General features: G+C 47.6%; 2 protein-coding genes and 1 long non-coding RNA gene across 3 annotated transcripts in view; 1 reads left to right on the forward strand and 2 right to left on the reverse strand.

Annotated features, from left to right (window-relative positions):
* The window catches only part of LOC141977841 (uncharacterized), a 146,737-nt gene that overhangs the window by 53,968 nt on the left and 68,421 nt on the right, over positions 1–24,348 (forward strand). The gene's annotated exons all lie outside the window — the stretch shown is intronic.
* Positions 1,081–3,175, reverse strand: LOC141977883 (E3 ubiquitin-protein ligase RNF167-like). The gene is made up of 2 exons (XM_074939647.1): positions 2,124–3,175; positions 1,081–1,114 (listed from the first exon to the last, which is right to left on the reverse strand). The coding sequence occupies exons 1-2, from the start codon at positions 3,173–3,175 to the stop codon at positions 1,081–1,083; spliced, it is 1,086 nt and encodes a 361-aa protein (XP_074795748.1).
* Positions 5,093–5,995, reverse strand: LOC141977913 (E3 ubiquitin-protein ligase RNF167-like). The gene has a single exon (XM_074939705.1). The coding sequence runs from the start codon at positions 5,993–5,995 to the stop codon at positions 5,093–5,095; it is 903 nt and encodes a 300-aa protein (XP_074795806.1).

Here is a 24,348-nt window from a genome sequence, read left to right on the forward strand (position 1 = left end):
GGGAAGTATTGCCTCTTGGAGGTGCCCAGCGGGGGTGGTATATATATTTGTCCCAGGTCACTGGGTGGGGGCTCGAGCCGGTTTGCATTGTGTTATTGGAATGGATCCCCTAGATATTGAACCCGGCCCTTGTTGCTGCCAACTCTGACGGGCAGAAGGGTTACAGAAATTTTTCAGAACTTCCATTCCATGAAAAAATTCAGCATTTCAACATTTCATCCTATTTGGGATGAAAACAAAAGTGGGAATTTTCGGTGGGATGGAAATTCCAAATTTTGTTCAGCTCTAGTTATGACTTTTCCACTCGGCTAAACACCTCACTGCATTTATCCATGCATTACTCAGCTGGATTACTGCAATGTGTCATACCTTGCGATACCCTGAAACTTCAAACAATGTAGAAAACAGCAGGATATTTTCCTGATTTCCATATCACAGTGCACCTGTGCTCTGTAGGTCGCACTAGCTCCCTGGTTACTTTTGGGTGCAATTCAGGATGTTGGCTCTCATCTATACAGTGCTACAGGGACTAGGCTCTGACTAGCTTTGAACCCCTGCCAAAATCTTACAAAGTCCTTAGTGATTGTGAGTGCCAAACTTGAGATATGGGATTAATTTTCAGACTGCGTTTTCTGAAAATCAAGCCCTTTTAGATGTCTCAAAATAAACACCCAGAACCAGAGGTACCCAAAGTCACTAGCCTTTTTGGAAAAGGCCATAGACCTTCATTCCTCCATGTGACCCTGATGGTTGAGATCTCTCAACAGCCCAATGACCTGAATGCTGACAATTGGTAGAGGGATATTCACACCCAGTGAAGAGCCCTTGGCTCTGGTACTGGTGTAACAGTGCCTGTTGATCTCTCAGTCCTGGTATGTCAGGCCAGACTCTTTTGCATGAAGGGTGTTAATGCATAAAGAGTTTCTATGCTTTATTTTTTAGTGTGAGATTGGGGGCTGATGATGATCAGGAGAGTGTCTCTACATGACCGGCTAGCGTAGCTGGTCATAGGGTATTAATTGACTGTGGACTGAATCCTTTGCTGGTCTGCGGCTTTTTCAAACTGAACAGGAGATGCACTCAGAGGCTCTCCAAAATGAACAAATTGCTCTTCCTGTAACCAAGAGAGAGAGGAGAAGAATATCTGATTTGGGGCATGTTAGTACATAAATCCTGCCCTTCTAACGGTGTTTAGAAATGCTTGGAAAATGACCTGGAAAACCCTGGAGAGCAGGAGCTTACATGTACCTGTCATGTCTGCCTCTGCTGAGTGCATAGAGTGATCAGCCAGCCTTCAAAATGCAGCCGATTATGCAGCCCTTGGAAATGTTTTGTATCTTTTCTCTCTGCCCACCTGCATGGAGTAAATCCTACTTGAATGATTTTCACCTCCAGTCGTCACCACCCCCTGTCTTAAGGGACCATTTTAAAGTATCCTCAGAGTACCCCTGTACAGTTCGGCTGCACCTGTCGCTACAGACTAACCTGTACTCTGCAAGGAATTGTTACTGGGCTCTTGAGTTGCTGCCAAAGGGTAGCTCAGGTGAGGCAGCGTGGTTCAGGGGACAGAACGCTGGCCTGGAAGCTAGGAGAGCTATGTTCTAATCCCAGTTCTCCAACTGATCTGCGTCAGTCACTTCAGCCAACAGTCAGGTTCTGTTTCCCTGTTGTTCTCTTTAGGTTGGAGCTTGTCATGACAGGCAATGGCTCGCTATGTCTACACAGCATCCCGCAAATGGAACTCCAGTCTCAGGTGGGGCCTCTATGCACTGCCACCATGCAATTCCTTAAACTAAGAGTCACTGCATGTATTTGTGTATGTCTATTCCAGCTAGACAAAAGCAATAGGAAATGTGAGCGGATGGGGACCAGAAATTCCCAGGAACTCAATGGTATCAAATGCATTTAATTTCCCCCAGCCTAAGGAGAGTTACATTTGCAGCAGACATTTTATGCCTTTTATTGTGGGGAGTGAGAGAAAGGAGCCAAAACAGAACTGAGCTAAACGCTTCTCAATAGACAGGCTGGAGCTAGTGATGGGCAAAAGCTGGGGGCCGTGTGGCTTGGGCTGATATTGGTTTGAGTCTATTACTCAATGAGGGTCATTCTCCAGCTCATCAGACCCTTCCTCAGTATCCGCACTTTGGTCATCTTCTTCCTCTCCCTCAATGTACTCGTCGTCATGACCATCTTCGTCTTCCCCATCCTCTGCATGGTCCTCCTCTCCTGCCGCTTGCTCCTGTGGGTTCCTCCCTCCGTGCAGACTGACATTCTGAGCTTCAGCTGTCACCTGCTGCTTGCAAAAGGGGCAGGTTTTATTCCTGGGCTGGGTGTGAAGCCAGGTGTCGATACACGTGCAGTGATAGGCATGAGAACAAGGGAGGATCTTCAGCTGGTCTCCTTCTTCGTACTCAGCCATGCAGATCACACACGTCTCATACCGGTCTCCCCTTTTGAAGGTGCACAGGGTTATCTTCCGGCCCTTCGTGCACCATCGCGTGCAGACCACAAGGGGGATGGTGCAAATGATCACGTTGATCATGAACCCAAACTCCTGGAGGACATAAGGAATGACGTGGTATGCGGAATATTTAAACATGCGTGGCCAGTGCTGCTTAGCAGTAGCCCACATGGAGGGCGTAGCAGCATCCTGGCAAGAGTTATGAGGATCTTTGGGTGCCAACAGGGTGACATAAGCCCCTTTTTCATAACGTGAAGCCCTTCTCAGATGCCTGTAGGCCGATTCCCCTGTGAAGACAGACTGGATCGCAATCTGCTGCCTGATTTCTTTGTCATCAGTTATCATGTTCACCAGATGCTCTGCATTCACGTTGTGCACGACAGCGGCTTGGTACCCGGCTTGCTGTGCGTGAAGGACCTTGACACCAAAGGGGCAGTCAGACCGACGGATGAGTGCGATGAAAGCCTCAGAGGAGTTGGAGGATGCCGGCGGACCTTCTATAGGATCACAGGCGTTTGCAGGCATGGCCTCGATCAAGTACCCCATCAGCCCTTCACTCGGGAGGGGTGGTCCAAAGCATGCAGGCAGTGCATTGTAACCTACGCAGGTGGAGCCGTGGTCGTAAACCACACGTCCGAAGGCCTCCACGATGGCAACGTCCACGAGCAGGAGCGCGGCGACCACACGGAGAGGGAGAGGGAGCGGGGGCCTCATGCTGAACGCTGATGGGTATCTCTCTGTGCAAGTGCCCGGGCTGGGCAATGAGGAAAGGCGTAACTGTGAAGGATCTTAGGAGGCAAACACACACTTATCAGCCTGCCTGAGTGGTATCAACATAACGTTCCAGGAGTCTTTGCAGAAGACCGCAGCAGCAGCAGGATGATAACTATACCCCACCTCTTCCCTGGAAGCTTCTGCAAAAGGCTTCCTTCAGTTCACCATGCTGGTGTGCTCGTTCCCTGGGCTTCACCCTCTCTCTCTCTCTCTCTCTCTCTCTCCCTCTTGCTCCTTGTCTCCAGCTGCTAGGCAACCTTTCCTCCCCACCTCCCCAGGGCTTTGTGACATCACCCAGTGACTGCTGCACTTCCCCAGGACTCGGTCTCTGTAACATCACTGCCAATCTGCCTTGCACCCTTCTCTCCTCCTCTCCTCCCTAGTTCTCTCCTGGCCGCCACTCTTCCATCTTTCTTGGACCCAGTTGTGTCCCAGTCCAACTTCTGGTAAGTTATCAGTATCTCCTGCTGCACTCAAGGGGAGTTGCTCGCATCCTTCTGAGGGATAAATGCCCTTTCTCTTGACAGTCCTCCCACTGCAAATGGAAATTCTTCACCTTGGGTATGGACGTGATGCCTAGAGAACACTGCATAGTAGGAATGATATGTTAGGATCATCCTCTCCCATGCGGGAGGGGAGATATCAGCCCAGGTTGGTTGACTGAATTTGCTTTCTGCTTTAAAAACAAAAAGCCCCACCTTTTTCTTTCTACGAGTGTGATCATCTAGTGGACATCAAAGCACCTAGAGCTACAAGGCCAGAGCTTTTTGTCATTAGATAATGGAAATAAATAATCTAAACAAGTTAATCATCATTCAAAATAAAACAAGCAGAACTTGAAATGACATCCATCTGTCCATCCACGCAGAGCGAAAAAACCCGATACACTATTGTCGAGACTGGCAGAAGCACGTAGGTTCCATTTAAGGAACCAAAACAAGGGGTCAGATTTTCCAAGTGCGCAGAACACTGGATTCATGCTGGGTGTTGACTGAGCTTTTCTGAAATTGTGGCCTCGGGTCACAATGGGAGCTGCTGGCCACCAAAAGATCTGGCAGTGCTGCCAATTCTCGTGATTTTATTGCAAGCCTCATGCTATTTGTTGTTTACCTCAAAGCTCCAACTGCTGGGGTCAGGGGATTGAAAGAGAATCTCAGCTTTCATTTAAATTTCTAGCCCTCCTGGGGGCAGAGAAAGATTTAAAATGTGTCCCTAAAGGCTCAGAAACTGGAAGGCGAATAAGAAGATCCCAAACATTTATTACTCAGAAAAATCTCACGATCTGTAAGCCAACCTCATGACTTTTGGGTGTGTTCTGACACATGAATTTTGAAAGTGTAGGGCTAACAGTGCTGCTGGCTCTGCTGTGGGAATGGAGCACTTGAAATTCTGGCTTTGAGCTCTTTGGAATACCTGCCTACATGAGCCTGATATCCAGAGGTTCTCAGTCTCCCACTGAATTCAGCTGGCGCTGTGGATGCTCAGAGTCTCTGGCACTCGGTCCCTAAAGAGCTGCACCTTCAGTGGGTAACTCCTCGCTGAACTATCCCCTTTAAAGTATCCCCAGTGGTCCAATATGGTTTTGTTAGCCCTGTAGTTAATTAAAGACTCACCTGTACTAGGCAACTGATTGTTACTGGCCCCATGGGCTCTGTGTAAAACAGGTTTCATTGTATATATTTTCCTCCTGGAGAAAACCACAGGAAACGTTAGTGATCTGTGTGTGTGTGTGTGTGTGTGTGTGTGTGTACACCAGAGACTTCCAGCAGCTGTGATCTCAAACTCATTTTATTTTCCCTCATCTAAAACGTTTTACACTTGCAGAGGGACATTTCAATGCATGCCCATGTCAAAGGTCTATTTGGCAACAGTCACTTGCTGTTTGCAAATTGGACAAGTCTTACATTGGGGCTGGATGAGGAGCCATGAGTCTATGCACGTGCCATGATAGACATGAGAACAAGGGAGGATCTTCAGCTGGTCTCCTTCTTCATACTCGGCCATGCAGATCACACACGTAACATATTTGTCTCCCGTTTTGAACATGCTCATGGTTATCTTCTGCCTCTTCCGACACCACCTCATGCAGCCCACAACTAGCAGGGTGCACACGATCATGCCGATTGCCATGCCAAACTCCTGGATGAAAAGAGAAATCATGTGTTTGGAGCAATATCCAAACTGGAGATCCCAGTAGTGCCTGGCAGTGTCCCCGATGGAGAACTTTGCATTGTCCCAGCAGGGATTATGATACTGTTCGGGTACCACTAGAGTAACATGAATGACTTTTTCAGAGTCCATAACCCTTCTTAGCTGCTTGGCGGCTGATTCCCCAGTAAAGACGGAAGGAATTCCAACCTTCTGCCTGATCTCTTCAACATTAGTCACCATTGTCACCAGTTTCTCTGAGTTCACATTGTGGACAATAGCAGCTTGATAGCCAGCTTGCTGAGCATGAAGGATCTTAACCCCCAGCGGGCAGTCGTGCCTACTTATGAGTGCAATGAAGGCTGCCGAGGAATTGCTGCCTGCTGGTGGCCCTCTGATAGGGTGACAGGCATTTGCAGGTGCCGCCTCAATCAGAAAACCCCTCAGGCCCTCACTTGGGACAGGAGGCCCCAGGCATGCAGATAACGCTCTAAAATCTATGCAGGTGGAGTTCTGCTTGTAGACCACGTAAACAAAGACTTCAGCCATGGGTGCCTCTAAGAGCAGGAATACAGTGATCAGGCAGAGAGGCATCCACAGCAGAGACCACATGCTGGCAGCTGCTGGTGGTCTCTCAGTGTGCTGACCTAGTTCCTATCTAATCTCAGCCGCTGGCTTCAGAGGACTCTATGGGGAACAGCAGGAGAACTCAGCTCTGCTCATCTTTGATGTCATCAGTGAGACATGCTGAAGCCTTCTAAGGCAATAACAACGGCAGGACGAGGCGGGTGATTGTCTCCCAGTCCCTTCCCTTAGAGCTACTGTCAGCAGCTTCTTTCACTGCATAGTCCAGCTGGGTGGCTCCCAGCAGATGCCTCCCTTTCTCATTAGCTGCATGCAGCTGCCCAAGTCTTTGTGACATCACTCACTGTCTGCTCTGCTTTTCCCGGACCCTGTCTCTGGGCCCCAGTAAGAGACAAGGCTTTTGTGCAAGGGAGGGGGAGAGAGAGAGAGAAGGGAAATTCGGAAGTGCCGAAAGCAGAGAAGCGAGAAGACTGAGATGAGATGCCATCCAGCCCTGACGGTGGAAGAAGGTAGTAGCAACCCAGCATTCCTTAGTTCTAGACGATGACAGGAAGCCGCAGGAACCAGAGCCTCTTAGAGGGTATGGGCTAGTTGTGAGGAGGACCCCTGTGAGGCTGGACAGACACCGTAATGATGGGTGCTCTTATAAAAAGCCTAGGCAGCAGGGTGGTCTTGTGGGAACATCTGAAGGACTAAATAGGCCTCTAAGCTTTTGGGTGAGTTTATTCTAAAACCTGGAACCTTCCTTCATTTCTCATATGACTGTTTGCCCGTTTGTGCATATTTTTACGTGCTTGCGCCGGGTTTGAGGCATATTCCGGTGCGTGTTTTTGCAATATTGACGCTGGGTTGGGTGACATCATCTTGTATTACAGTAGCACCTTGAGATGCCAACCAAGGTCAAGGCCCCATTATGCCAGAGGTTGTACAGACACATAGTCAGAGAGAGAGAGTCCCTAGCAGCCTCCCCCATTCTCCAGTTCATCTGTGATCAGATTGGCAGAGGGTCTGGAGAGTTCAGATGCAACTGCAGGCAAGGAGCGAAGCTTCGTTCCACATATAATCCTGCAATCGAGGAGAGAAGCATGCAGCACAGAAACCAAATGGCTCATTGGATTTCAAGGAGTTTATTTTATTCTGTTTTCCTTAATACTACTCTGATATTACTTTTTGAGGTCTCCAAGCTCTGTAGGTGTTACAGTCACGGCATGCATGTAAGACAGGGAGGCTGAGCTGCAATTAGGTGCATGAGTGGATTTGTCTTTAGAAATGATCATTCTTTTTGCTTCATATTAGAGTAACGCGTCGGGTATGTTTACACAGCCCGTGACAGCGAGCCTCCCAGCCTGGGTCGATCAGAAGTGACCTTCCCAAGGCCACGCAGCAGAGCCAGCAATAGTCCCAGTCCTGTTCCCTAAGTGCTGGCCTGCACGCCCTCCCCTATAGAGTGGTCTATAATAGGAATAACTGGGTTAGGAAACCTGATAGATCTTTCCAGTTTCTATGACATCTGTTGCAACAACAACTGTTGCACAGAGAAGTTGTTACACCATACCCAACATCATAGCTTGGGTAACTAGTGCCATTAGCAGGAAGGTTTTTGGCACTAAGAAGACTGGTTGGATTAGAGCCTAACTAGAAAGAGGGGATCTGGGAGCAGAAAGGGGAGTGGGGAAGGGACTGAAGCAGAGAGGAGGCCAGCGTTTGGGGGAAATGGACACAGGGCATGGAGCAGCAAGTATAAGGCTGGAGGGACAAGCGTCGGAGAGGAGGGATCTTTTCTGGAAGGCAAAGGAGAAGTGGCTGGAGAGCAGGAGTGAGAGAGAGGGGAAATGAGGCCAGGGTTAGCGTATGGAGAAGGGTGGGTCTACGGGAGTGAGGAAAGGGAACAGAGGCTGAGATTTTCAATGGAGCTGAAGGGAGTTAGGCACCGAAATCCCATTGAAATTCACTGATGCACAAGGTTTGCAAGAGAAACTGCTCGAGGAACATGCTGTATTCCTTACAACCAGCGTTTAGGATAAACTGTATCTCCTCCCCCGCCCCCCCCCCCCCCCCCGCACTCCCAGATATACTCAGTGAAAACCTGCGTGAGTCATGCATGCATGTGTTAAATATGTTACAGCCACTCCTGGATGTGTCCTCTACCCATATCCTCTGGGGTCTGTGCAATCTACTTCCTCAGTATAATTGCGACTTATTTAAATGTCAACAAGCCACACATGGGAGGCAGCAGTTATGTGAGAGAGCAGAGCAATTACAGGGAACCGGTCCCATTTCACCACTCGAACAAAGATCCAAACTAGAGGAAAGGAAGAGACCATTTACCTCTCTATTAACCGATCATTTACACTTCCTATACTATTCTCTTACAATCCATTGTTGGGCTGGAACCCTCTGTAGAAGCAGAAACCCAAGACCAGATATTGCTTTAACTTATCCCAGTGGAAATCCTGAGCGACTCCTGTGAAGTCCAGGGAGTTACTCTGGATTTACACCAGTGTAAATGCCACCAGCATCTAGTTCACAGGAGACTGGTCCTGCCAGGAAGACTCAATCAGCAACTGAGATATCGAGGTGACTGGCGCTGTCACATGGACATCGCTGTAACTCTAGCAAAGATTGTATTTCTGGCCTCAGATCCAACGTCAATTAGAGCTGCTTCAACGGTGAAATAGATCTGGATGTTTTATTCAAAGGCTTTTGCAGCACTAGAAAAGCAGCCTAGCCAGGTGTGTGATGTGGGTTCATAACTAATGTGTCTCATTGTTCTTTATTATTTGCATTATGGTTGTATTTAGCATCCCAGCGGGGTGCATATGTATTAGGTCCATTATCCTACATTCTGGACTATGTTGGTTCGCTGTATTTATACTGAGCTCATAATGCTAGTTGCGAGAGCTGATACACTGGAATAAAATGACTGACATTCTCCTGGCTTTCTGGGGACTTCCCTATTCCTCACTCCCTGCGCTCATAAACCTAAATTCACTGCATGTATTATATCCACCAACAGCCAGCTTCCAATGCAGACTCATAGCTAGGGCTGACTGGAAAACAAGAATTCCATTTCACACACACATACACGAAAATTGACTATTGGGCTTTTGTTTTCATTCTGCATTGGAACGAAATCTAGGCCTATTGAATGTTTTATTTTTGCAAACAAAGAAAAAAAAACAGCAAGAGACCTAGCTCAGGATAGCTAATTGGTTTAGGGTGCTTACCTGGAACGTGTGAGAGTCTGGTTCAAGTCCCTGCTGTGCCTGATTTGGGGACCTGTCTCTCAATCTCACCCGTTGGTGCTGTTTCACTTTGTATAAATAAATGTTAATTGGGGCAGAGAGTGTAGCCAAGTGGTTAAGGCACCTACATGGGATGTGAGAGATCCAGATTCAAGTCTCTGCTCTAAATCAGACAGTGAGCTTCTGGCTATTCTGGGGTCTCTCTCTCTCCATCCTGGACCTGAGAAACTTTCTCAACAAATTGGCATTTTCTGAGGAAAAAACATTTGTCAAAAATAATTCCTGACCACCTCTCCCTATAGGTCTCTTTTAGCAAGAGGTGGGGTGTGTGTAGTATTTCATAGATAAAATATGTATTTTTACTATTCAGTGGGATGGTTTTTAGGATTAAGATGATTTGTCGTACAGGGCTGGGGGGTGGGGTGGGCTTTTGATGATCTCCTGGTGAATCATAGAATGATAGAATCATAGACTATCAGGGTTGGAAGGGACCTCAGGAGGTCATCCAGTCCAACCCCCTGCTCAAAGCAGGACCGATCCCCAATTAAATCATCCCAGCCAGGGCTTTGTCAAGCCTGACCTTAGAAACTTCTAAGGAAGGAGATTCCACCACCTCCCTAGGTAACGCATTCCAGTGTTTCACCACCCTCCTAGTGAAAAAGTTTTTCCTAATATCCAACCTAAATCTCCCTCACTGCAACTTGAGACCATTACTCCTTGTTCTGTCATCCGCTACCACTGAGAATAGTCTAGATCCATCCTCTTTGGAACCACCTTTCAGGTAGTTGAAAGCAGCTATCAAATCTCCCCTCTTTCTTCTCTTCTGTAGACTAAACAATCCCAGTTCCCTCAGACTCTCCTCGTAAATCATGGGTTCCAGTCCCCTAATCATTTTTGTTGCCCTCCGCTGGACTCTCTCCAATTTTTCCACATCCTTCTTGTAGTGTGGGGCCCAAAACTGGACACAGTACTCCAGATGAGGCCTCACCAATGTCGAATAGAGGGGAATGATCACGTCCCTCAATCTGCTGACAATGCCCCTACTTATACATCTCAAAATGCCATTGGCCTTCTTGGCTACAAGGGCACACTGTTGACTCATATCCAGCTTCTCGTCCACTGTAACCCCTAGGTCCTTTTCTGCAGAACTGCTGCCGAGCCATTCGGTCCCTAGTCTGTAGTGATGCATTGGATTCTTCCGTCCTAAGTGCAGGACTCTGCACTTGTCCTTGTTGAACCTCATCAGATTTCTTTTGGCCCAATCCTCCAATTTGTCTAGGTCCCTCTGTATCCTATCCCTACCCTCCAGCGTATCTACCACTCCTCCCAGTTTAGTGTCATCTGCAAACTTGCTGAGAGTGCAATCCACACCATCCTCCAGATCATTAATGAAGATATTGAACAAAACCGGCCCCAGGATCGACCCGTGGGGCACTCCGCTTGATACCGGCTGCCAACTAGACATGGAGCCATTGATCACTACCCATTGAGCCCAACAATCTAGCCAACTTTCTACCCACCTTATAGTACATTCATCCAGCCCATACTTCTTTAACTTGCTGACAAGAATACTGTGGGAGACCGTGTCAAAAGCTTTGCTAAAGTCAAGGAACACCACGTCCACGTGAAATCCGTGGCATTATAGTGCTAACAGTAGTTGCATCAGCGGGTGTAACTCACCCCACAGGGCAGTCAATAGGCAGACCGCGGGCCAAATCTGCACTGCCAGAGGCTTTTGAACAGACCCCAAAATCTTTTTATTTACTTATTATTATAATGATTGTTATTAATTTTTAATTATTTTCTCTGGAGTCTGGACCTTGATTATACCTTGGCCAAGAAATCTGGACTGTGACAAAGAATAATTGACTACTCCTGCCCACACTGACTAATCTGCTCCCTGTCCTGTAGCAAGCTTCTCCTGGGTGGAGTCCTGCAGAACCCCACTGAGGTCAATGGGGTTCTGCAGAAACATAAGGTTCTGAATGGAGGGACTCCACTGTAGGATCGGGGGTTGAGTTATTTTGTCCATCTAAAGAGTGAGGCTTGGATATAGATTAATAGATTTTCCGACAGGAAGGGACCATTGTGGTCAACTAGCCTATAACTCACCAGACCACTTCTGCACAGATGTTCACTTTCACTGTAGTGCGGTGAAAGGTGTCACGCCAGGTTCTCAGCTAGTGCAAGTCATTGTAGCTAGATGGACTTCAGTAAAACGATGTTGCGCTACGTCAGCTGAAGATCTGGGCCTCTATCTCAAATATCCATTAAAGGGAGAGAGAGAGAGATATTCTGGGCTCATATACACCAGCGTAAATCAGGAATAACATCACTGAAACCGTTGGATTTACCCTGTTGGGAAGGAGAGCAGAATCAAGCTCAGAGAAAGAAAGTAAGATTTCCTTGTGAGCTACAGTCCCTGTTAACTCGATTACGCCTCCCCGCCCAGCAATCCCGCTCACTTCCCTCCCCACAGCACATGCACAAACAGGGGTTTCCCCTGCCTCTGGCTCTTTCCTGCATTTCCCGTGGGAGGAGACAAAATCCCCCTTCCAGGTTATTACAGAGTTACACACATGATTATCTTGTCTCTAAATGAGACAGCGGATTACATGACGGTCACTTCTGGACCTGCTCACATGTACCACTGATCTGCAGAGATGTCTCTTAAGGGTACAGTTAAAAAGTGAGTAGCCCACTGCGCCAAACTCAGAGGTGCTCTGCTGAAGTCAGTTGCACTGAACATAATTTGAGCTCCCACGTCCGGCAACTGGACTCCTGTGATATCAGTGTACTCTGTAACCAGTGTCACCAGAGAGTGCCAGCGAGAGGGTTCTTTTTTCTTGATGATATTTGTACTGGAGAGAAATAATATCTTGCCCTTATGCTATACATCCCAGGATCTCAGACCAGTTTGGATGGCAAGTATCCTTCCCATTTAACAGATGGCAAATTGAGGCATGGAGAAGGGACGTGACCTGCCCACATTCACACACTGAGTCAGTGGCAGAGATGGGAGTAGAACTCCAGGAACCTGAGCCCAGCAACCCTCCCATCTTACACTGCCTTTCCCTACCACTACACATCTCAGCACCTGTGCATCAGGGTTTGGGGAGAAATAACTAAACATGATAGGGATCACAGACCTTTGAAATTCAATTTGACTAAGTCTTAAACTGCTTCAGTCCATTGCTTCAACCAATGGTTTATATTATGGCTCGCTATTCCATTGACTATCATTCCAGCCTCTTGCAGGCTTTCTTTCCCAGGAGGGAGAGTTTATTGACTGATGGGAAAGCTTGGGGTGCATGGAAGCATAAATCTTCTTAGCAATCTCTGATTTCCCCTCCCCTCTTTGGTCTAGATACCCCATTTCTCATCCCCCTCCCACTACTTCTCTGCTTGCCACTGCCTCATCTGTCTCTCCACACACAGGGTCAAGTGCTCCCCAGTGATGTGGGAGTTATTTGCACCCTGCCGCTGGAGAATTGGGCCCCTAGAATCCTTTCACTGGCTTTTCTCCCCCTCCTTGCTCCTTGCCAAAGTCCTGTCCCCTTCTTCCTTCTCTGCCTTCAAGGCTCCTTCCCTGTGCAGCCAATCCTCCTCTCTATCTCCTTTTGTTCCTGCTCCCTCATCCACCTCCCTTCCCACTGAGAAGCTCTCTGCATTGTTGTGACAAATCAAATTACCCCGTTGTGTGCGTGCCCTCCCGAATACATGGTGCAGCTAAACTGTGAATACAGTTCCCTGGGGTAATCTGGAAAGTACAAGTTGTTATTACTCAGTACAGTAGAACAATCAACACAGATTCTGTAATGCAGTAAGATGGATTGAAGCTGTTTAAGACCAGAGGAAAATGGAATAGCTGCTTTCTGAAAGGAGTTTAGCCCACACAATCCAATTCTAATGAGAAAGGAGGCCAGAGCTAAAGCCTGGATCTGAAAATCATCTAATTTGGGAAGTGGGTGTGCATACGGGAATCGAGACCCAGATCTAGATTTTGCATTGCCAAATGCCCCTTGTAGTCACACCAGTTCAGCAAAGTACTTAAGCACATGACTAATTTGAAGCATATGAGCAATTGCACTGATTTCAGTTACACCACTCAAGTGTTGAAAGTCAAACATGTGCTTAAATCCCTTGCTGAATCGGGGTGATAACGGGAAGAGACAAAACCTTGGATATGAGAACCCCAGACTTTGAGTTTCTCAGCTATGAGGCTGCAGATCTGTACTTTAGGCTGTGGTCCATATTTAGACCTAACACTCTGTGTGTGTGTGTGTGTGTGTGTGTGTGTGTATTTTCTGACGTAAAGCTTCAGCGTTGTTCTGAGCCCTTAGGTGGCCCCAGAAGCCATGAACTGTCTTACCTGATGGAGGGCAAGTGCTCATAGCTGGGTGGGACAATGCTAGTCCTGCAAAGTGAACCAAAGAGTAAGCCCAGTCTGGCTATATAAGGTGCTGGTCATCTTTCTTCCATCTGCTGTAGGCCTTGGGAAGCAGAGAAAAGCCATAGCGCACTGTGCTGTTGCCACTCATGATCTCCTGGGGGAGAGCCCCTTCATCTCTGAACCTGACTGGGAAGAGGGAGCACTGCTGTCAGCTCAGAGAGCTTGGCAGTGGCCACCAGGATATACAGCATTGTTCCACAGGACCAGGGAGCAGTGTTGCTTGAATGCATATGCATGTATTGGATCCAAAGCCTTTCTGGGTAGGAGAGAAGCAGAGAATGCTAAAGTCTTCAGCGCCCCCGTGTTTAATTGACAGTGCCGCTGTAGGTTACAGGCGCAACCTCCTGCACAGAGCTGTAACTAGGCATTTTTACTGTCCGGGGCGAGCAAGCATATTTGCGCCCCCTATCTTTTTTTTCCAGTCGTTTTCCACCCCTTTTTTCCGCCCCTGTGTCTTTGCACCCTGGGCAGCTGCCCTGCTTGCCCCGTCCTGGTTATGGCCCTGCTCTTGCAAGTTATAGCTGAACTGCAGGGCCCTCCTCCGCGGAGCGGTGTAGAATTTCCAGGCTGATGGAGTGGCCGCGTGTGCAGTCTCCCATTGCCCAAGGATTAATGTGGTCCCTGCTTTGGTCTCTTGCTCACAGGAAAGAGATCACAGACAACAATATTTCAGTAGCCAGAGGCTTTCACCTGTGCCGCGTTGGGCTCTGACCTGCCATAACACGTCATTGTCGATTTTAAAGCATGGCCTGCACTCTTTGGGCCTTCTCTCCCGGGAGATGGACCAATCAGTTATTTGATCAGGGCCGAGCCTGAAACATGTGTCTCCCTGTAGAAGGTCCACTTGGCATCCAGCAACTCTGCCTTCATTGCACTCATCCGTAGGTATGACTGCCCATTGGGTGCCAACCACTAACAGCCTGGGATGAAGAAGACACTTCCACTGCAGGTCAGTTACTCCATAATTAGGCATCGTGGCATTTCCTACACGTGTCTCTGAAACATCTCACACTGGCCAATACCAGAGGCAGGATACTAGCAATTTCTGTGTTCCAAGCTGTCCCTAGGATTTTCCACCCAGCGTCTCCTCTGTCCTAGTTTCCTCTGGACCCAAAGACACACTCTCACCCCCTCCATATCTGGGTTGGGGCTGATTGGACCCATTCACCAGGGTGGCTTAGCAGTGGCTTGAATCTTAATTTAGGTTTTAGCACCTGAAACTAGAATGACTCAGCAGAGGAGTCTTGCATGTGACTACAGGACGTAAGTTCTGGTCTACACACAGGGTTGCTCCAATTTAACTAAAGGTGTGATTTTAAACCAATTTGGGTAAACTGGTGACAATTTGTTGTATGGATGCCCCAATATCAGTTGAAACTTGCCGTCTATCGGTTTAGCTTGAACCTGTACACTAGGACTGGTCTACACCCAAACTGGAACCGAACTCATGAAATCATTTTGAACTCAAACCTCTTTTGATCTTGGCCAAAGTCTGTTTTTACTCACTTAAGTTCAATCAAAGTAAGACATATGTTGCCCAAAATCAGAGTGACTACCCAGATTTGCACCAAAATAGCTTATGGTGCAGGTACAAATGTTGGAATGTTACTTAAGAATGATGAATGTTGTGTTTGGATTTGTTACTCGGGTGCTATTTTTGTACCGTATAGTGGTCTGACTAGGTAGTAGAGCATAGCCACCTAATAGCCTTTCTAACAGAGAGACAAGATGGGGGAGGTAATATCTTTCATTGAACCAACTTCTGTTGGTGACAGAGACAAGCTTTCAAGCTACACAGAGCTCTTCTTCAGGTCAGAATGAGTAACCTTTATGCCTCTAGTGTCCCATGGGGTTCACCAACACCAATTTGAACAGAGCTGGTCAGACTGGGAGAACCAGATAAGTCACACACCGACATTCAAGAGACTTTGCACTGCCTAGAAGTTGGATCTTTTCTGCTCCTGTAACTTAGGAGGAAAGCCTAGCTTGTCATGAAAAGTAAGTTCAGATGAGTCTAAAGAGGCATGTAGGCTGTGCGTTATTTTAAAATTCTTTTTTCTCCGATGCTTGGTTCCAACTGCTAAATAAATAGACTTTGTTTCAAGAAGGCCGTTGGTTAAACTCATAGGTCACAGATTCCTGAAGGGAAGAAACACAGATGCCCGAAGCCCAGTTTGGGCCTGCAGGATGGCAAGAAGTCGGTATAAATGAAATAGGGTTCGCAGGTCGCGTCTGCGCTGCAATCAGAGGTGTGACTGCCGAAGCTTTGATATAGCTAGTGTGAATAACAATAGCAGTGTACAAGCCCGGCCAGGGCCTTACACTTAAATCACTAGAGCGACACTGCTGTAGCCCTTCAGTGTAGAGACTTATTACAGTGACAGGAGGGGTTCTCCCCTTGCTGTAGTTAATCCACCTCCCCGAGAGGCGATAGCTCGGTCGATGGAAGAATTCTTGTCCTAGCTCTGTCTATACCAAGGGTTAGGTTGGCAGATTTTTCACACCCCTGTGTGATGTAGCTGGGTTGGCCTAACTTTTTCGAGTAGACCTGGCCTGGGTATGTACTTGAGTGGCTAGGCTGTGCAGCTGCAGCTTCACTGCTACCGTTATTTGAGCTAGCTAGATAAAAGCTAGCTTGCGAGTGGCTACACCTGCTGCATTCACACCTCTGATTGCAGTGGAGACATACCTTTTATACATCCCCTAAAGCTGACTACATGGAGCCAGTCCTGGTCAAATTCCATCAGGCACAGCGCAGTGTTCTGCATCATTACCCTGGGAAGCCAACCCGCGGATTCCCTACTTGAGTTCTGGGAGCGAGCATCTGCAGTCAGAAAGCATCACCTTCATTAGCAAAGGTCCGTCTCCTCCCCTTTCCCATTTCACCCGCTGCTGTTGATTAAGTTTCTCTTTGCTGCTCTTCCAGGAAGCCACAGGCCTGTTGTTTTGGAGATAGCCTTAATTTGTTTACTCAGGCATATGTTCTGTCTTGTACGATGATGCTTCACAGCTGGTCTCAAGCAGCCCACAGCAGAGGAGCACCAGCGGATTAAGTTTAAACCAAAGGAAGTCTATCAAAGCCACCCTGACGTGCTAATCCAAGTGTAAGCGCTATGATATTGATGGGGCAAAGCATGTTGCCCTATTATTGCAGATAAGCATCTTTACGCTTGTTGCCATCCCCCTCACAAGATAGGCACACTCAGGGTTTGTTTGTAAAGCGTATCGTTTAACCATGAAGATTTAAAGATTAAAAAAACGAAAAGAAAAAAAAAACCCTCTAGTTTACAATGCAAAAGCTTTGAGAAAGCAAGAGAATCAGCTGTTTACTTTGGAATGTTAACTAGAAGGCCACCCAGACTGCTATTGTTCAATCACACTATCAAAGGGTAGATGTGCCCCTTCACAGTGTATCGGCGTGCCAGTGTCAGCCATGTTTGTGGGCATGCAAACGGCACTGGTAGGCAAATGCAACTGATCAGGTGCCCCTACGTTGGAGCTAGTTCCCTGCCGCCTTACAGTTTGCTCATCATTTACACCAGGGCGTGCTTCCGGATGGACATTTGGTGGCCAGATTTTCCCAATCACTCGGCACCCAACAAGCCGAGCTCTTTTGAAAACCAGCTCGCTTCTTTTGGTACCTAATGGGAGCTGGCGTCTGCTGAAACGTAGCAGAACTCTCCCACTGCGGGAAGCCGGCTCCCTATGTCTGCTCCTGAGCACATCTCCCTGGAGCTGCGCTCTGCCAAGCCTGGGGAATGTGCACATGCCAGGGACTTCGCTGACACAGGCCCACATTGTGTAGGAAGGCATCTGCCGGTGCCACCTTCCCCAACACCCACGAATAGCTGGGTGTAGCCCAGTCGCTTGGATGCTTCTGACATAGGTTCTGTCTTGATGGTGCGGATTCCCTCCCTCAGCTCTCTCTCAGGTTCTGTAAGCAAAGCCCTTTGACTCTGGCTCTTTTGTGAGCTCGGGACGGGCCCACAGGGTGCTGTGTGCCCTTTGGACTGGGGGATCTGAGCCACACAGTTCAAACTCAGACTGCCCCAAGGCTCAGGGTGTTTGGAGCTGGGGATGTGGTTTAGGCTCACCGTGTCATTACCCCGCATGTGGATGTTATGAGCCAGATTGTGCTGGATGGACGTGGCCCAGAACTGACAGGCATGATGGAGTTGCATCTAGGGATCCCCAGGTGGCATCGGGATTGAAGGAGATACATAGTGTCTCGGGTATCCCAGGCAGTGACCCACTGCTACTCCCCTTAGAACGATGCAGCGTGTGCCCAGCCAGCTGTGCCCTCTTTCTCCCTGGGGGCGGGGGTGCAGTGGCTCCTTGTGCTCAGTCGAATGTAGGGAGGGGGCATGAGAGAGAAAGCAAGCTCCTTTTGTGCTCCCCTTCCTTGTGCATCCATCCAGGAGACAGGCATAATCTAGCCCTAGATGTGCTCAGAAAAGCCATTTAGATGCTTCAGATCCATTGTCAAGCTGTTTTCTCTTTTTTAAAAAAGTGATCCTGGTTTAATTTGCCTGTTTGCAAATGGCTCCTAAATAACATGCTTGTCTTTGGCCAATTGATCAAAAGGATTCTCCTTGTGCATCCAAACTGTGACATTTGCCTCCTGGATTAGCTGCATTTCTGGGGCATTAGTTGCCCTTTTTGTTTTTAAATGATTTTTTTTTTCAGGTTGAAGCCGAGCCACATAACTATAGGGATGGAATCAATAGTTCACAGAACTGATAAACAATTAGCCAGGTTTAATAAAGTTCATGCCTGGCTTCCTATTGCCTCTGTATATCAACAGGAAAACAAATATATTGACTGGTTCTCCTTCGAATAACAGTGATACGTCACTCTGTGAAATAACCCTGTTGTTCTGATGGTTATGAGAGCCAGTATGGATTAGAGTTACCAGGGACAAAAATCAGGACTTCTGGGTACTCTCCCCAGCTCTGCCATGAGTGACCTTGAAGACGTCAGTTAGGCAAAAATTTTCAAAAGTGGCCACTCATCTTATTGTGCCTTAGTTTTTAGGTGCCCAGTTTGAGACACCAAGGGCCTGATTTCCATGGGAGCTGAGCACCCACAAGTCCACTTGCAGTCAGTGGGTGCTGTGGGTGCTCAGCAGCTCTGAAAGCCAGGTCCTAAGTCTCTCAAGAAGGGAACCCAAATTCACTTTTGAAAATGTCACTTCTCCCAGAGCTTGTGGGAGGATTACTTACATGATGTTTGTAAAGTGCATGAAGCTCCTTGGATGAAAAGAGATAGAGAAATGTTATTAGAGGACAGGGTTAGTCCTTATTTTTGTTTTATGAGGACGGCCAGGGCCCATTTCTCAACTTTTAAAATCTTTACCCAAATCTTAGATGACCTGATTTTTGTATCTGCCTCTGAAATAAGTTAGACTGGGGTATACGGAGTGAAAATCTGACTAAGTATCAATTTGCCCTGTGGAAATTTTCCCTTCTGATGCTTCTCGTAATCCTGGCCTCCTTGCAGTAAGTAAATAGAGGCATATGGAGCATCTAAACTTACTTAATCAATGTTTTCATTCGTCTTCATTTGCTCCTGCCGTAATGGACAATGGACACATGATTGTCCTTTGAAAATTACTGGTGCACGACCGTAACTGCTGCTCCATCGACGCTCCATCTTTCTGGAGTGGAGAAAGAGTTGCACCTAATTGTACATGGTTTGAGCATGCGGCATCCAGTTCTGCGTGCAGCCGACAACAAGGGCATCTGGCACACACAGGTCTGAGAACGTAGCGAGCTGGGTGTGGACGCAGAGGGCCCTGCAGTGCGACGTGCGGTAAGGGAGAGATAGGACTCAGCTGCAGTGAACATAAAGGGGATTTGTTATCGAGGCAGCTGCCCACAGATAGACCCTGAGGTTCTCGCTTCCTGTATCACCCAGACTGACTAATGCAGCCTGTGGTGGTTAGTGTCAGGATTTCCCTATGTCCCGGCATGGAAGCAGCAGTCATGGCCTAAGTTGCTGATTGCACTCCACAGGCGCGCTATAGATCAAAGGGCCTAATTCCCTATTGGCCTGTACCATGTGCATCCATTAACACCAGTGCAAAGGGAATCCAAAGGGGAGCACTTTACGCTCACTTTGCACTGATGTAAATGGCTGCACAAAGGCCACAGGGCATCAGGTCCAGGGCAGGCTCCAGGCATCAGCGAACCAAGCAGGTGCCTGGGGGGCAGCCAATGTAAAGGGGCGGCAGGACGTCGGGCTCTGGAGCGGCAATCTGCCCTCGGCAGCGGCGGGAATTTGGCGGCCGCACCGTCAGAGCGCGTTTCGTGCTCGTCGGCAGTTTGGCGGTGGGGACACGGCTCTTTTTCAATTCAGCGGCTGCACCATCACTCCACCTCTGTGTTCGGCGGGCAGGATTCCACCTCCCCTTTCGGCGGCAAGTTTTGTGGTTTTTTGGATCGGGCCCCCAGCCTTTGAAGAAGGCTTTCTACGGGAAAGTTGGGCACCAGAGACTCCAGTCTCCCATACAACTCCCACGGCAAGCCCTGGCTCAGGGACCCATCGGGGGGCGGAGCTTGGAGTGATAGGGGGCGGGCCCAAGGCACATAGCACTACATAGGCCACTCGGGGTAGCGAAGCAGCACTCATCAGATGATTGTAAAGCAGACTCTCTGTTTTGGTTCACACTAGGGTTCATTTAGGCCCCTGGAGCAGCCCAGAAGCCAGAGGACCAAAATGTACCTTAAAGCTACCTGTATCTTCCATCCTTCCTTCCTCTTTCTTCGCTGCACGTCCAGGAGGCACAGGACTGTACCTGAGCCAGAAGTTTTCATAGATATACTCACTTGGATCCATAGGTATTCTCCTGGCTGAGGCGCTTGCTGGACCGTTAATGTTGATTTTCAATAAGTCTTGGGACACTGGAGAAGTTCCAGAAGACTGGAAGACAGCTAATGTTGTGCCAATTTTTAAAAAGGGGAAAAGGGATGACCCAGGTAATTATAGGCTTGTCAACCTGACATTGATCCTGGGCAAGATAATGGAGTGGCTGATACAGGACTTGATTAATAAAGAATTAAAGGAGGGTAATGTAATTAATGAAAATCATCATGGGTTTATGGGAAATAGATCCTGTCAAACTAACTTGATATCTTTGTTTAATGAGAGTACAAGTTTAGTTGAAAAAGGCAATAGTGTTGGTATAATAGACTTCTGTTAGGTATTTGACTTGCTAGAGCATGACACTTGGATTAAAAAAATAGAACAATATTCAATTAACAGGGCACACAATAAATGGATCCACAGCTGGCTAACTGACAGGTCTCCAAACGTAATTGTAAACAGGGAATCATCATTGAGTGACATGTTTCTAGTGGGGTCTCAGAGGGATTGGCTCTTGGCCCTACAATATTTAACATTTTCATTAGTCACCTGGAAGGAAGCATAAAATCATCTTTTGGTAACGTTTGCAAATGGGGGGGAAATAGTAAATAACGGGGAGGACAGGTCACTGATCCAGAGCGATCTAGTTCGCTTGGTAAACTGGGCTCAAGCAAACAATATGCAATTTAATATGGCTAAATGTAAATGTATACATCAAGGAATACAGAATGTCGGCCATACTTGGAGGATGGGGGACTCTATCCAGGGAAACAGGGACTCTTCAAAAAATGTGGGGGTTGGTGGATAATAACTTGACCATGAGCTCCCAGGGTGACTCTGTGGCCAAAAGAGCTAATGTGATCCTGGGATGCATAAACATGGGAATCTTGAGTAGGAACAGAGAGGTTATTTTACCTCTGGATTTGGTTCAGTGCGAATGCTGCTGGAATCCTGTGTCCAGTTCTGGTGCCCCAATTCAAGAAGGATGTTGGTAAATTGAAGCAGGTTCAGAGAAGAGCCATGAAAATTATGAAAGGATTAGAAAATCTGCCTTATAGTGGTAGACTCAAAGAGCTCAATCTAGTTAGTTTAACAAAGAGAAGGTTACGGGATTATAGACTTGATTACAGTCTACAATATATATTTGTGAGGAATAAATATTTAATAATGGGCTCTTTCATCTAGGAGAGAAAGGTCTAACACCATCCAATGGCTGGAAATTGAAGCTAGACAAATTCAGACTGGGAATAAGGCATAAATTGTTAATGGTGAGAGTAATTAGCCATCGGAACAATTTACCAAAGGTCGTGGTGGATTCTCCATCACTGACAACTTTCAAATCAAGATGGGAGGTTTTTCTAAAAGATCTGCTCTGGGAATTATTTGGGGCAGTTCTCTGGCCGGTGCTGTACAGGAGGTGAGACTAGATGATCACAGTGGCCTTGAGATCTGTGAACCCATTTCTGTGTATACTGCTGTGGTTAGGAGAGGGGCATTTTTGTGAATGGGAAGTGCCATAAGAATCATGAGGCTACGCTCCCTGCACATCTGGCTTAGAGCTCACCCAGGAGTTTAGGGTTAGGAAAAAAAAAAAGATTCCATCCCTGGGCAAATCCAGATTGAATGTTTCTCTTTTGGGCTAAGGCCATTCACACCTAGGACATAGGGAGTCAGGCTCCCTGGGGCTGGCAGATGTTGCTCTGAAAGCAGTTTGATGTAAAAGAAAGAGAAAAGAGGAGGCATGGAGCTTGTATTGGCTGAGGGATATTCAAGGAAATGTCAGTAAGACCCAGCAAATGCCCATCATGCCTGTTCCTGATTATGCTGGGTATGAGTCGAGTTCCTCCAGATTTACACCAGTGTAACTAAAAGCAGAATCAGGCCCAATGGCAACATTTCTGCTCCCTCCTAGGTGAATACTCTCGGGTGGTCCATGGAGATCTTGGGTCTGCCTCTACCTTGCCCTGCACCTTGTGTGGGCGCTGACTCCAGTGCAAAGGGGGTGCCCTCTGGTTTGACGCCCACCATGCCCAGCCCTCAGTGACTGCACGAGGAGCGGGGAGTGGAAAATTGGGCCTAATGAACCCCTGGGAGTGCTGCTGAGTAGTTTTGACTCTCTGTAATGACTTCTCCTTTGCCGTCTCTGCCACATCCCTGTAATTTCTGCCTCGGGTCTGATTTCACTTCAGATTCCCCCACCAGCTCCCACGCTGCTTCTGGGGTCAGACCCTCCCAGCGGGTGTAAATCAGAATAGCGCCATTGACTTCAGCAGATAGACGCCCACTGAGGATCTAGCACCTGCTCTTTGAATGATCAACGGTCGCCTTTCCATGGGTTATTTAATGGCTGTAGCCCCTTCTTGCCCTTAATGAGGTGAGAGGGAAGGAGCAGCTTTCCCAGCCATGCATCTGGAAAGAGAAAATAAATGGAGGGTGAGCAAGTCCTGGGTGGGTGTTATTGGCGGGGACATTAAGCATATAACATAATTTATCACTTAAGTAACCTTGAAACAGCTTTCATTGTGATGGAGGAACCAGACTGGCACAGCAGTGGGCAGAGAGAAAAGAGACCTCTCCTCGTATGATTCACTTCAGTATGTACCTGTCATAATTCATCACCTGGTTAACTCCGAAGCAAACACCACCGTATTTTCCAATTTTTTCCTTCCTCTCTTTTCCATACTCCCCGCCTTCTCCCACCCCACTTGCCACCACCAGAAATCAACATCTAGAATCCTCTTGGACAGCTGGGTAAGACATCGCTGGGGATCTGAAATGCAGGACAGGAAACGGAGACATTGGCGAGCGACTGGAGTGGCTCTGTGTGTGTGTGTGTCTGCAGGGAAAGTGTAATAAAGACCAGAAGGGTGTTTGTGTGTGCCTGTGTGTGTGTATGCTTATGTTTGCGAGGAAGGTGCAACCAGAGATCAGAAGAGAACGTGGGAGAATGTAACATAGACCAAAAGTGTGTGTGTGTACGCGCATTAAAGATGTGTCAGATGGGGGTGGGGCCCAGATGAATATAGAATAAGAGCTAGCATAAAATTCAGGGAGTGGGTGTGGTGTGCATAAAATACACCGGAGGCTCCTGCAGGTTAGTGTATAATAATGACAAGTGGGTGTGTGCGTATGTATTGCTGTAGCTTTATGGAGGTCGTACAACACAATAAAGAGCAGAGAGTGTGAGAGTGGGTGTATATGCCATTGTTATAATAAAGTTTGGGGGGGCCAATAAAGTATGCGTGTGAGCTCGTTCTGAAAAAATAAGACTCCTCCAGTTCTCCTACAAATGTTTGCCCCTTTCTGGATCCGGATTTGAGCCAAGCCTGTTTTACACCACTCAAATAAATGTGTTTTTTCCTTTTCCCTCCTGACTTTGCACTTCCTGCACAGCCTGGCAGCAGAAATGCTTATGGAACAGGTGAAAAAGTCAGTTCCCAGGATCTATCCAGCTCAGCTTCACAGGCCCAAACTGCATCTGAACTTTCAAACCACTTCTCCAAAGTGAACCACAAACTCCGTTTTGATTGTAAGCATTTTGGGGGCAGGGACTGTCTCTCACTATGTCTCTGTACAGTTCCTAGAACAATGGGGCCCTGATCTCGGTTGTGCTCCTGGTTAATAATAAGAAATCATCATAATGACTGAAATGTTTGAGGTTTCCCCATCACTAATGAAGATCAAAAGGAAGGTTATATGTCTGCATGTGGAATGGTAACTAGCATTAAGTTTGATGTATGTATTTACACAATATGTGTGTGGTAGGTTGCCATGGGTTTTGTTGTACTAGAAATATGTAGGTGGATAGAATCAACAGA

The sequence above is a fragment of the Natator depressus genome, chromosome 25 (assembly GCF_965152275.1).
Source record: "Natator depressus isolate rNatDep1 chromosome 25, rNatDep2.hap1, whole genome shotgun sequence".
Taxonomy (NCBI): domain Eukaryota; kingdom Metazoa; phylum Chordata; order Testudines; family Cheloniidae; genus Natator; species Natator depressus.